We start from the raw sequence: 11842 nt of genomic DNA on the forward strand, positions 1-11842 counted from the left end.
TAAAAAAAACATACACAAATAAGTAACGATGTATTGTTTAAAATATAGACATGTATGTGTGCAGAAAGAGAGTGCAGGTCAAAGTTTTTGTGCAAAAGTGCAGGCTTTATGTGCAGTCCAGATTATTGTCAGTGAGTTACATGGTTAACCCCTTGTTGTGCAGTACTGGCCGACTGAAACTTAAAACACTGGTATTTCTTTTTTGATAATGGTGAGAAAACCTACTGGTTCTGATAGTAGTGGTTTTCCAGGATTGGGTGAATAAGTTTAATATTGTCACATTTGCAATAGATTTAAAAAATATATTCTATTTTAGGTTTGCAATTACACAACTGTGAGAAAGGAGGATCAATTTAATTATTTTTTATTTATTTTCCTTTAAAACATACAAATATAATCTTTAAAAAAGCAGTTGAAAAACATTTAGCAACCATGGCAACAACCAGTTTACACTTCTCTGAGGAACCAAAATAATTAGTGGAAGTATCAACAAGTCTAACAACACATCAGTGGGAAGTAAATCAATTACCTCTGTAAAAAAAGTGCTTTTCATAAGACAGAGAGGTTCTCACAAAGTCATGGCACGCATCTATTTTAAACCTTCCACATACCTCTCATAATCCGTTGATCTAGTTTACAAAATAAGCGTGTTTGTCTTCGAGTGGAACAACTGTAACAGTGTAAAAATACAAAAAATCAGAAAGAAGTTTCTGTTTCTTTATAATATATTAAAACGTACCAGATATAAAAAAGCTAGTGGATTGCCATAGTACTCTCAAGGCACCAGTCCAGTGTTTTAACTTCGTATTCCTCAATCAGTTCTTGCGTCTTTAGTTCGGACCAATAAGAAGATGCCAAGCACAGTTAAGATGAGGTCCTCTGTTTTACCAGCCAGCATACACAGGTTCTGCATCACAGGGGACACCATAGTATCGACCCTGAGGTCGCTCTTTCCGTAATAGCGGAGCTCGGGCTACAGTCAGTTCTCCGTCAGTGTCTCTCCGTCGACGTAGGACCATTAAAATGATAAAGAGTACAGCCACTGAAAGAAAATACCAGAGGATGTTACAGGAAATGTCCATCTACAGTACGACTGATAACACATACACCATATTATACTGATGTGGTTCTCAGTTTTTGAGAGGTATTGTATAATCAGTCCCTCTCAAAATTAAATTGTTATATACCACAGGTTCATCTTAGGACAATATACCCTCAACAATTCGTTGTGTATATTTGAAATCTGAAGTAAGAAACTAGTCTTTTTCATTTTAAATACATGCTGTGATAAACCTAAAAATAAAATAAAAAGGAATTGTCATTTAGAGTCCTTTGATTTCAATGAGCTTTTTTCATCTTTGTTCATTTCTTTTCATATGTGAAAGCTAGAGAAAATAGGAATGCCATTACTATATATAAAGGGAGCTACAAAGCCTAAAAATATCAAACACATTATATACTTACTTTCAAGAAAGGTTTTTGTGTGTAATTATATTATACATATAATCTACTTCCCATACATTGCAGCCTGAAGCTTCACATCTTTAAAGGTAATCAGTTTGAAAAGCTAAACTGCAAAGCAATGCATTGAAATTTGGTGTTAGCCATAGGCGTAATTTCTACTGGGGACGATGGGCGACATGTCCAAATGGCCAAATGTTTCCCTACCACTTTGCATGAGGATAACTTGTTAAACATTTTCTGAAAATAGCTTGCACAAAGAATTGTTCACTTTGAAAAATATTGAATCCTAAATATCAGGCATTTTATATGTGTTTAACAAGAAAAACATGCAAGTAAAAGCAAAATGAAAGATTTAAAACATGCAAGTTTAAATATAGGGCTAAAAATAAACATATATAAACTCAAGAGATACATTTGTGGGAGACACTACTGCAAATGAATAAACAGAGAAGTAATATATATATTTTTATATTATATATATAAAGATATATAGATATATATATATATACAACAATGTCCTAACGGTTTGGAAAACGTTGAGTAAGTAAATGTAAAGGGACAAAGTTGAGTAAAGCCAAAATGCATTTTGAAAGAAGTTCTGAAATATCTGAAAAACATACTACATAGGCAGTTGTTTCTTACCCCCTCCTCCAATTACTAAAAGGGCCAAGGTGACAGGTGCCAGTTCACATGTGTCCCCTTCTTTGCGGAAGAAAGTCTCCATGCAGTATCCCGGAGACAAGCTGCCCTCTGGACAAAAAGCATCGCTGGGACACTTAATGGGGTTCACATCTGGACTCTGAGGAAAAAAACATGTCAATCAACGTATGCAAGATATACTTTTTTTTATCTAATTTGCCTATCATATTTGGAAGGTGCAGTACTCACAGGGCAGTAGTGATTCTCTGGGCATGGATCACAGGTTTCCCTGCCCCAATGGATCTGGTAGAATCCACTGCCACAGATTTGACACATAGTCTGATGGGGAAACTTGTGCATGCCTGTTTAAAAGCAAATATCACCTGGATGGATATGCCACTTTTTATCATGAGCTACCACACTGATAAACATTCCTCTTTTGGCCCTGTAGCATGAAGTTATCATGGTAACAATTACCTGGCCGACACAGTGTGCAGCCCTTTGCGGCAGACTGTAGAGCTTCTGTTCCTCCAGGACACATCTGACACTGGCTACAACCCGAGGAACTGAGAGAGACACATATTTTTGACATTTAGTAGTTTGATAAACTACTATGAATTACTACTATGGAAAATAGCTGTAGCAAGTAACTATGAAAAATGTAAAAGCTGATTATTTTAAAGCTGTTTAGCAGCTTGGTTTAACAGTGGTAACAGACATAAAGTATAAGCAATGGTTTGATATAGGACGTTTCAAAGGGTTAAAGAAATGCAACATCTCCATTTGTATATCAAGACTATTTTTTGCAGAAGTGTATTAAGTTTGAGCAAAAATTGTTTGAGAAGTCTATATATATACATATATGAGACATCGATTATAATGCATGAGGTGTCTGAGAGTTAATAAACTTAGCTTTTAATATCGTTTTTCTTTTGTAAAATTATTCGTTTTTAAAATGTTTCTTTCATTATGATGTATGTGAGACAAAAACACAGTTTTCTACATGAATTCAGGGTAACACGCTGAGGTAATGATAAAAGTCATATTGCCTCTGGGCATACAATCTTGTGTAAGTCCAGTTCTATAAGCCTTCATATGTGCCGGGACATGATAGTGTAACTTTACTGCTTACATTTTGTACCTTCTGCTGATTTATCAAAGCACCGACTGTGTGTGTGTGTGTGTGTGTGTGTGTGTGTGTGTGTGTGTGTGTGTGTGTGTGTGTGTGTGTGTGTGTGTGTGTGTGTGTGTGTGTGTGTGTGTGTGTGTGTGTGTGTGTGTGTGTGTGTGTGTGTGTGTGTGTGTGTGTGTGTGTGCGTGCGCGCGCGTGCGCGTGCGTTTGTGTGTGCTGCCAAAGAGAACCATGGGATCATATAATCATGTGATGTTGTTAGATGAAGTGATTATCTAAACTAGTTAGGAGGGTTTCACAAAGATTTCTGGGTCCTAGAAACAAACCATAACAGAAATACAAACAGAAACCCGGCTGTGACATTTAAGTGAAACTTACTTGCAAAAATGACCCTGTGCACATGGTGAACATGAAGTGGAGCTGTGCTGGGAGGAAAAGAAACCTGAAAGCAGCAGGGAGAAAATAACTCAGCACATGTGATACTGTATGTGTTTCCTCTAAAATGTTAAAGATGTCAAACTAGGATGAGATATACAGACAATCTATTCAGTTGCAAGCTAATGTTTGTTTATAATTACATAAACAAATGACCTCAAGCATACTGCTGGTTTTGTCTGAAAGCATAGGAATAGTTACTGATTAACAACAGTGCAATGATTTGTTGGTCTTCAGCTAAATAAACACACCTGCTGGACAACTTGAGCAACTGTCTCCACCAGTGATATTGTTGAAGGATCCAGCAGGGCAGGGATTACATAATGGACTTCCAGTGAAACTGTGCAGTTGTGCAAAACACACAAGAAATTGACCAGTGAACTACATAGTAAAGCCGAAAACATTCATTAGAAGTAAAATAAAATGTAAAACTTGTGATGTGATGTGTATCCTTACTTTGTGTAGAAGCCCCGGTTGCAGGGCAGACACTGCTGCTGTCCTGCTAGCGGCTGATAGAAACCTCTGTTGCATGGTAGGCAAGCACCAGGAAATAGACACAGCCCTGGGTCAGAACAGCATGCACACAGCAGGGTGTCTGGGGAGGGATAGGAAAGCATTTTCTTAACCACAACTTTTCTGTTTACATCTTAAAATTGTGGCTTCATGTCAGATGACACAGCTGTTGACTCACTGTTGTCGTACTGCGATCCTGGTGCACAAGGCTCACAAGTAGAAGTGTTGTATGCAAAGCAGCCCGGGGTCGTGGTGAGAATCACGGGAGTTACTGTCATATCAGTCACATTGTCGATGAAAGTGGTGTTCATCACTGCAGGAGCTAGTGTGGTCTGGCTCACCACCATGCCTGGAGGAGAAGGACACTTTGTTTCATATCTGACTTCTGGTAGTGGACTGCAGTAGGAGTAATAATAGATTTATCATCACGACTGGTGCTTAGGTGACTAATATTGTGCTACAACAGGACTGGATTAAATCCAGCTAGGATTATTTGTCACATCTTGTAACCATCTTGCTTTTTCTACTCAATTTGTGTCATCACTTTACTACCACATCTAATAAGGCCATAACATGCACACAGAAGACTTAAAAGGTATGTGTCTGTCATAAATAAAATAAAAAGAGTGCAATTATTGATTTGACCTGAAGCTGACATGTTGCAAAGGTCATGCAAATATCTCTTGGCCTTTTTGAGTATATTCGTTCCTGAATATTTAATACAACAACAGAGGCAAAAACTAAAAGTAAATAGGATTAGTGCTACACCGAGCCTTTTTTGAGCCTATGTGTTTTGGAATTTATTTATTTAACAAATGCATAATCAACCACATTATTAGTTATTAATCTGATCTCTCCTTTCCAATCTCTGCCTTCCAAGTTTCACAGGTCCACTGGCTTGCTGTGTTTGTGTCGTTTCTGCTCATGTCTTAGCACACTGAAAAATAAAAAAAAGTAGATTTTCTGCTGTTGTGTCAAAATGTAGTCTTGGAGGATTAGAAATTGAATGTATTTATATGTTAGCCATTCACAGTAGTGCTCTTAGTATTAAAGATTTAAGTATACTGTGTATTCATCATTAAATCCTCTCCCTCATTCTCAGACATGCACTGAATATCGATCCAGCCTCTGGAACTAAACAGAAAATGTGGCAGCAGGGTGGTTCTCCTTGTAAACTATAGCTGTGTTATCGTGATACCTTAAATCACTCCACAAAATCGTAAGTATACCATTCACATTCCTTTAACCACTGAGAAAGTGAGAGCAACAGGCTTTAGCAAAATAGAGCCCATATTGTATTAGTAATGACATTAGCCATGTGCTTAAGTGCTTTCTTCAATATGAGCCATCCTCCTCATGAAATGCAATTATTCAGAAATGGGGGTCATGTGATTTCTTTGGTTTTCTGGGTTGGTAACATTTCTCTCTCAAACGTTTAGACCCAATCCTTTGTTGAACTTACAGAAAGAAAAGTTGTATTCCTAAGTATTTAGTAATATCATATTCAAATCTTAATAAAACTGGAAAAATCCCTTCAAGAAGATTACTTATACCACATGACACCATGTTTTAATATAGAAGTTATTAAAAGACCAAAGCAACAACATAGGCTGCATTAATTCTGTGGTCATTCTTCATGAGGAGAACGTTTGTTGTGCAAGAAAGTAAGATTTTAATGATTCCCAACTAACAAACCTTTATTTTAGAAAGATGTGTCCCACTTTTCAGCTTTAGCTTTTGTGCATGACATTTGTATTCAGTGTAAATCTGTTTTATACTTTTTTAAATTTAGAACAATTCTTTAATAACCTTACTTCTAAGAAATATAAATATAATATGCTATTTCAGTTTTGATTAGTGAGTTTACACTCTCAGAAATGATTCTGTATAGACCTATGTCGTGCCCACTGTGTAGCAGTAATACAGCAGTTACAGTATTTTCGATTAAGAGCCAAGCTTACCAATGAAACAAGCGGCACATATGGCAGGCAGAAGTCCCCGGCCGTCCATCCTCCAGATAATATCGAGTACTATCTCCAAACAATGTCAGGAGGACGCTACAGCATCCCTGACAAGTGTCCCGCGAGCTGCCTTTGTTTTTACAGAAGACGTCAGTGACGCTCGCTCGCAGTGGGACCAGTCCTCTCATCAGTGTCATATGACAAAATACACATCATGTGATTTTGCTTTACAGGGAAAAACCAGGGGAAATGGGCCGGATTCAGACAGATCTCGTGATGTTACAAGGAGCAGCCACCAGGGGCGCCTGGTGTGTGATTACAATCAAATGTGTGGCAAAGTACAGAATATTCTGTATGATTAATATCTGTTAGCGAACCGTTACATAGACGATGTTTTACACACACACACACACACACACACACACACACACACACACACACACACACACACACACACACACACACACACACACACACACACACACACACACACACACACACACACACATATATATATAGATCAGCATAACAAAAAATATGTCAGAAATACAGTTCTTATTCATTTGCTCTAGTTCTGCTTTACAGTGGGAGGGATTCTTGCATGATCTTGATGATGACTAATAATGAGTAAAACATTTTACAGTAACTTGTTACCAAAACAGACACCCATCAATAAAAACAGAAAATGTTTTTAGGGAAGAGACATTTTCTTTGTAAGTCGTGAGTTAAAGGTCCACTTCCCTTTTAAGGCCAAATACAGGTATGGAAACTACGTTGGGGATCATTTGTGTTATTTATTGGAAACCTCAAATAACAATTGATGATACAAGTCAAGATAAACAATAGTGAGTCCAAAAATAATAATATTACTTTATAATTTCTGGAAATAAATCATAATGGCACTCAAACATTTCAACAGCAATTTTTCAACACTTCAATTTTAATTTGAAATGCATCAAAGAATATACAGGAACAAAGGTATCATCCCACATGTTTGTTGCAGCAGCTGATTTATGTCTTGAGTGTTTCTGTCTGAGAAACAACATAAGGAGCGTCCTTCTGGACGTGACGCTCTAAGCTCAGCTCCAATTCCTTCCAGCTTGTATCAGTCAGGCTTTTCTGGCAGTAAAAGAAAGAGAGAGACGAATATCATTCACTGCTGCTGCTGCCATGTGAAATCGCAACACTAACAAAAACAGACGACACACTGAGAGAAGTCAGTTCTTCTTTGTTCTGGATTTCACACTCACTTTGTTGTGTGTCCTTGTATCTCTAACAGTGTCTGCTGCTCTCAGCTCAGAGGGTTTGGCCTTCTTGCTTTGAGTTTGCTTCATTCTTTGGCGCTCTTGCTGTTTCTCTTCAAGTTTCTTCTGCAGAGCCAAAACTGTCTCATCATGAGTCATAGCCTGCCGAAAAAATGGCCTGGATTCCCTCTCCTCTTTCCTGCAACATGCCAGAACTCCTCATGAATGTCTTGATGATATTTCAGTGTTTGTGTATGTCTGCTTTAGCCCCATATTTTCCTACCACAATCAGATGAGAGCCAAATATTTTCCTGACCTGATGGCAGCAGCCTGTGCCAGCGCTCTCCTGTGGAGGTCGATGGTGTCCAGCTGCTCCAGCAGCAGCTGCTTCTTGTTTTGCTTCTCCTCCAGGATGTGCTCCCGTTTCTCCTGCTGCTCTGTCTGCTGCGCCTCCCTCAGCAGGGCCAGACGCTCCTTCAGCTCCACCAGGGACATCTCTCCAAGAAGCTCATGGCCTGCAGTCTGACATGGCACAATCGATTCATAAGAAGTATGTGAAACTATGTCAAATGTTATTGCAACCATGCTTTCCTTCACTCACCTCTGTGTAGTCAAAATTCCTCACTCTAATGTGAGGAAGCGATTGGATGGCGCGGATTTCACGAATGATTTCAAATTTTCTGCAGAGCTCTGCTTGAGCTTCCTCCAATGCTTGACGAAGGAGCTCCTGTCTTTGCTCTGAGACTTCTTTCACTGTGAAAGTGAGTGAAATTGATGAAAATGAAAAGGAAACCATGAAGAAGAGGTCATTGCATCACATGTGATGTGAAACAAGGAGACCTACCTATACTTTGCTTGAATTTCTGAATTCTTTCTTTAGCTACTTTTGAATTCTTGTGTCCTTCTGCCACTTGTTGCACTAAGTCTCTTATTTCTTTTTCTTCCTGGATCCTTTTCTCTGCATATGACCGCATCAGCTGAGCTGTCTAAGAAACAATAAAACAACAACCAAAAAAAGCCACATTATCCATGCATAATTGTAAAGATATTTCTTTGCCGAGAACAGACATCTGTTTGACAAGTTTCCAGTCTCATTGCAGACTTTAAAGCACTTTGCAATCTTATGTATATTCCTTTTCTTGTCATTTGTCAATGGATCTTTACCCACCTCTTCTTTCTTCAGATGAGCAGCCTTCTGGTTGCGTTCCATTACGCGTATGCGGGCCATAGCTGCCTCCTCATAACTGATGCGTCCCTCCAGGCGTCTGCGCTCAATCTTGGCCAGCTTCTCCTGAAGGTCCCTCTCACGCATCTCCTTCTGCCACTGGAGGAAAGACGAGGGCTCATGTGCCCCTTCCACCAGACGCTCCATTCTGTGTCACAGATTCAAACACAGAGAACTGACTCAACATCTGGTAGATCCAGTCTTATAAACTCAGTCTTATTCTAGCCATATATGGTATTTTTTTTACTAATATCCACTCTTATTCTACTCAGGTCCAGTCTTATTTTATCTCATTTAATCTAGTTAAGCTTTATTGATTAAAGATGAATATCTTTTTTCCATAAGAGATCAATTTCCAGAACTCCAGAAAATGTAAGCACAAGTATTTTCAAAATGATCAGTTAATTTTAATGTTGCTCACATTCAACTAGATTTGCATTTCCAGTACTGTTTGGGGCAAGACTCTGATCAGGTTAGAATATATGATGCCACAAAAATAGGTCAAGCAGTGGCATTTGAAAGCTGTACCTTTGCAGCTCCTCCTCCACTTGCCGGTCGTACAGCGCCCCCTGCCTCAGGATGGCTGCACTGTTAAGCTTGATGGGCCAGCTTTTCGTCTTACAGAATCAGATAACAATGTCTGTATTAGTTGATATCCATCGCTATTGGACTGAAGACTGATCTACTGAAGCAAGTAATTAGATTTCACCTTATTACTCGAGGGATTTCCAGAGGAATGAAAGGAATTGAATTTGAGTTTTGAATCCAAGTCCTCCTTTATCTGAGACATCGCTTTCTGCAATACAATTGATGGTTGGTCAGAAATGTAAACTCTGGACTGTTAACAGAGTCAATGAGTGTTTCTTATTTTCTCAATTTTTTATCTATATAAGTTAGCTTGGAAATTAATCACTATTATTACTAAAGGTAAGTGAATACCCCTACCTTGGTGTGGTCCGACTTCTGTGGATTAACACATCTGAACTGTTTCATATTTGCCTCATAGAGCAGTTCCTTTAGTAAAAAAACAAAACAGATTTGATGTCATTTCAGAAGCAAATGAGAAAACTGCTAAAAAAGTGCTAATAATAACATGATAGTACACATTCATATTTGGAATCTGATCACTAAAGTAAAAGCAGATATTTTACCTCAGTCTTTTGAAGGTTTTTTTGTTTGATCTCCTCGATCATCTGCATCTCCTTTGGAGCCCTGTATGTGCTATCTGGCACCTAAACATACATGTTTGAGTCCATGAGCCTCAACACAAGGATAATGTCTTGTCTATGGTCTTTAAAACACAGTAAACACAGAAAGTACAATGTTTTTGGTAATATAGGATTGTCAATGATACTGACTGGTTTAGATTTTTCCTGCTGAGGAATGAGCTCTGGCACAGGCAGATGTCGAGGTTTAGGTTTGGTAAGAGAGAACTCCTGAGGCTCAGTTGTTTTGATGTGAGTTTTCTTGACCTGACTCCCATGAGATATTTTGACAGCCAGCTTGTCCAGGAGAATATCGATCTCAGGGCGCCACCTAAAGACAAATATGCCTTGAATCCTTGACATTGAGAAAGCATTGATTTCCTAAAAAATATATGGTTGTACTCACCGTAAAAGAGGGCCAACCCAGTATTTCTCCACATAGGCAGAATCATAGATACTATTCCACTCCTCTTGTATCCACGTGGTGAGGTTTGTGAAAAAGAAGGTCAGGAACTACAGCAAAACACAAGACACACACTGTCAGCACAGCATTATGGTAATTTCCCCATTCAACAACAGTGATGAGTGTCTTACTGTGTGCATCTTCTTGATGTCCAGAGATTTGATAATGTTACTTAAGCGCTGAAGACCAAAGTCATCAAGAGAAAATGTGGCGAGGTAACAGATAACTGAAGAACAGAATAGTATTATAAACATGTTAATGGAAATCTTGTTTTATTTAAAGTCCAATTTTGATAAGAATGTAGAGGTTTGTAACTTACTGACAAACTGGCTGTGATCATCTCTAGATAAGCATCTTCCATTCTGGCCATAGAAGCCATTGACAACTACGTCCAGTATCTTTGTGTGCTCAATGCATCCAGAAACTACATCAAGTATGAACTTCTGATGCACAGTATCCATGTTCTGTAACACAAAATGAATGACACATTCAGTTGTCAACCCAAGCAGCCTCAGGGCACCTGTGATGGAAAGTAAGTACATTTGCTCAACTTCTGTACTTAGTAGTAATGACACACTACTTTAAACTGCACTAGTACTTTAATGTGCTGCATTTCTTTGTAGATTAAGTTGTTACAAAATATAAACATACTGAATGATGAATTATGCCCCAGATAACACTAACAAACAGTGTATAAAAAGACTGATTAATATTAGTTCTCATTTACAAGATGTAACATAAAATGAATCTAATAATTCATTATTCTACCTGAGTTTTTTTACTTTGGTACTAATGGTGTTAATACAATTTCCTGCTTTTATTGTAATAGAAAATCTGAGTATATGCCGACTTCTGCCACCTTTGCAGAGCACTGATGTGAGTCTACCTACCTGCAGATCCTTCGAAGCGTCTTCCATGAATTCATCCAAACACTGTTTGCCAGCTCTGAACTTATTGAGCAGCACAATGGCTTCTTTAGCAAGCGATCCATAGCTCGATGCCATTTTGTATCGATCTGCAGAAAGCCGGGGTAGATTGATAACTGTGGCGAAAAGATCTTTGCTGAGAGAAATGCTTCAACAAAATACAGTATATGTGCTCATTGGTAACGTAGGCCTATCTGTTGTTTAAAGAGTAACATCTTATCTCTACTTGAGACTGACCAAAGAGTTGATAATAAAAAAGAAATTGATAAAAAGTTACGTTTTCACGAAGAAAAATTCACGGCTTGTTTTCAGCGCACACCGTTTCCATGTTCAACCGTTGCCTAGCAACTCACCAGCGTAAACAGAACTATCACCCAAGGTAGGCCTTACAAAAACAAGGATTAGCAACGTTAATGAGATTTTTCAAGTTCAAAAATTCAAGTGTTATTATTGGGCTGTTTTGTTCAACAGATTAAAAATATACATGGTTTTAATCCATCGGATGCAGATTAACAGCGTGACATCTTTATCCTTTGTTGGCTGCCATAACAATTATTATGACGTAGCTTGTTGTGACGTCTGTGCGAGACAAGCGCCGCCTTCAAGTGCTGTTGGAAATGTTGTAACAAGCACAT

At 38.4% G+C, this 11842-nt stretch overlaps 2 protein-coding genes across 2 annotated transcripts; both read right to left on the minus strand.

Moving 5' to 3' along the window:
• Positions 1-348: 348 nt before the first annotated feature.
• si:dkey-21a6.5 (tumor necrosis factor receptor superfamily member 9) lies at positions 349-6356 on the minus strand. Its single transcript, XM_063908173.1, has 9 exons — positions 6145-6356; positions 4362-4532; positions 4127-4265; positions 3922-4010; positions 3614-3677; positions 2581-2669; positions 2353-2465; positions 2107-2263; positions 349-1042 (listed from the first exon to the last, which is right to left on the minus strand). The coding sequence occupies exons 1-9, from the start codon at positions 6191-6193 to the stop codon at positions 885-887; spliced, it is 1029 nt and encodes a 342-aa protein (XP_063764243.1). The 5' UTR covers positions 6194-6356; the 3' UTR covers positions 349-884.
• A 684-nt stretch (positions 6357-7040) lies between these two features.
• cfap99 (cilia and flagella associated protein 99) lies at positions 7041-11741 on the minus strand. The gene is made up of 16 exons (XM_063909308.1): positions 11485-11741; positions 11172-11296; positions 10601-10745; positions 10413-10507; positions 10225-10331; positions 9972-10149; positions 9765-9845; positions 9559-9627; positions 9323-9409; positions 9142-9230; positions 8557-8761; positions 8233-8374; positions 7990-8141; positions 7705-7910; positions 7395-7587; positions 7041-7263 (listed from the first exon to the last, which is right to left on the minus strand). The coding sequence occupies exons 2-16, from the start codon at positions 11283-11285 to the stop codon at positions 7156-7158; spliced, it is 1971 nt and encodes a 656-aa protein (XP_063765378.1). The 5' UTR covers positions 11286-11296; positions 11485-11741; the 3' UTR covers positions 7041-7155.
• Between the last annotated feature and the right edge of the window lie 101 nt (positions 11742-11842).

Source organism: Eleginops maclovinus, chromosome 19 (assembly GCF_036324505.1).
Source record: "Eleginops maclovinus isolate JMC-PN-2008 ecotype Puerto Natales chromosome 19, JC_Emac_rtc_rv5, whole genome shotgun sequence".
In the NCBI taxonomy this organism is placed as follows: Eukaryota; Metazoa; Chordata; class Actinopteri; order Perciformes; family Eleginopidae; genus Eleginops; species Eleginops maclovinus.

Excerpts from the sequence above, each read along its gene's own strand:
- cfap99 (XM_063909308.1), bottom strand. The coding sequence starts at position 11,285 with ATGGCATCGAGCTATGGATCGCTTGCTAAAGAAGCCATTGTGCTGCTC. Across the intron at positions 9,231-9,322 it reads GAAATCCCTCGAGTAATAAG|ACGAAAAGCTGGCCCATCAA; the intron begins GTGAAATCTAAT and ends TGATTCTGTAAG. Across the intron at positions 8,375-8,556 it reads CTCATCTGAAGAAAGAAGAG|ACAGCTCAGCTGATGCGGTC; the intron begins GTGGGTAAAGAT and ends ATTGTTTCTTAG.
- si:dkey-21a6.5 (XM_063908173.1), bottom strand. The coding sequence starts at position 6,193 with ATGGACGGCCGGGGACTTCTGCCTGCCATATGTGCCGCTTGTTTCATT. Across the intron at positions 4,533-6,144 it reads ATGTGCCGCTTGTTTCATTG|GCATGGTGGTGAGCCAGACC; the intron begins GTAAGCTTGGCT and ends CTTCTCCTCCAG. Across the intron at positions 2,670-3,613 it reads GCACAGGGTCATTTTTGCAA|TTCCTCGGGTTGTAGCCAGT; the intron begins GTAAGTTTCACT and ends TGTCTCTCTCAG.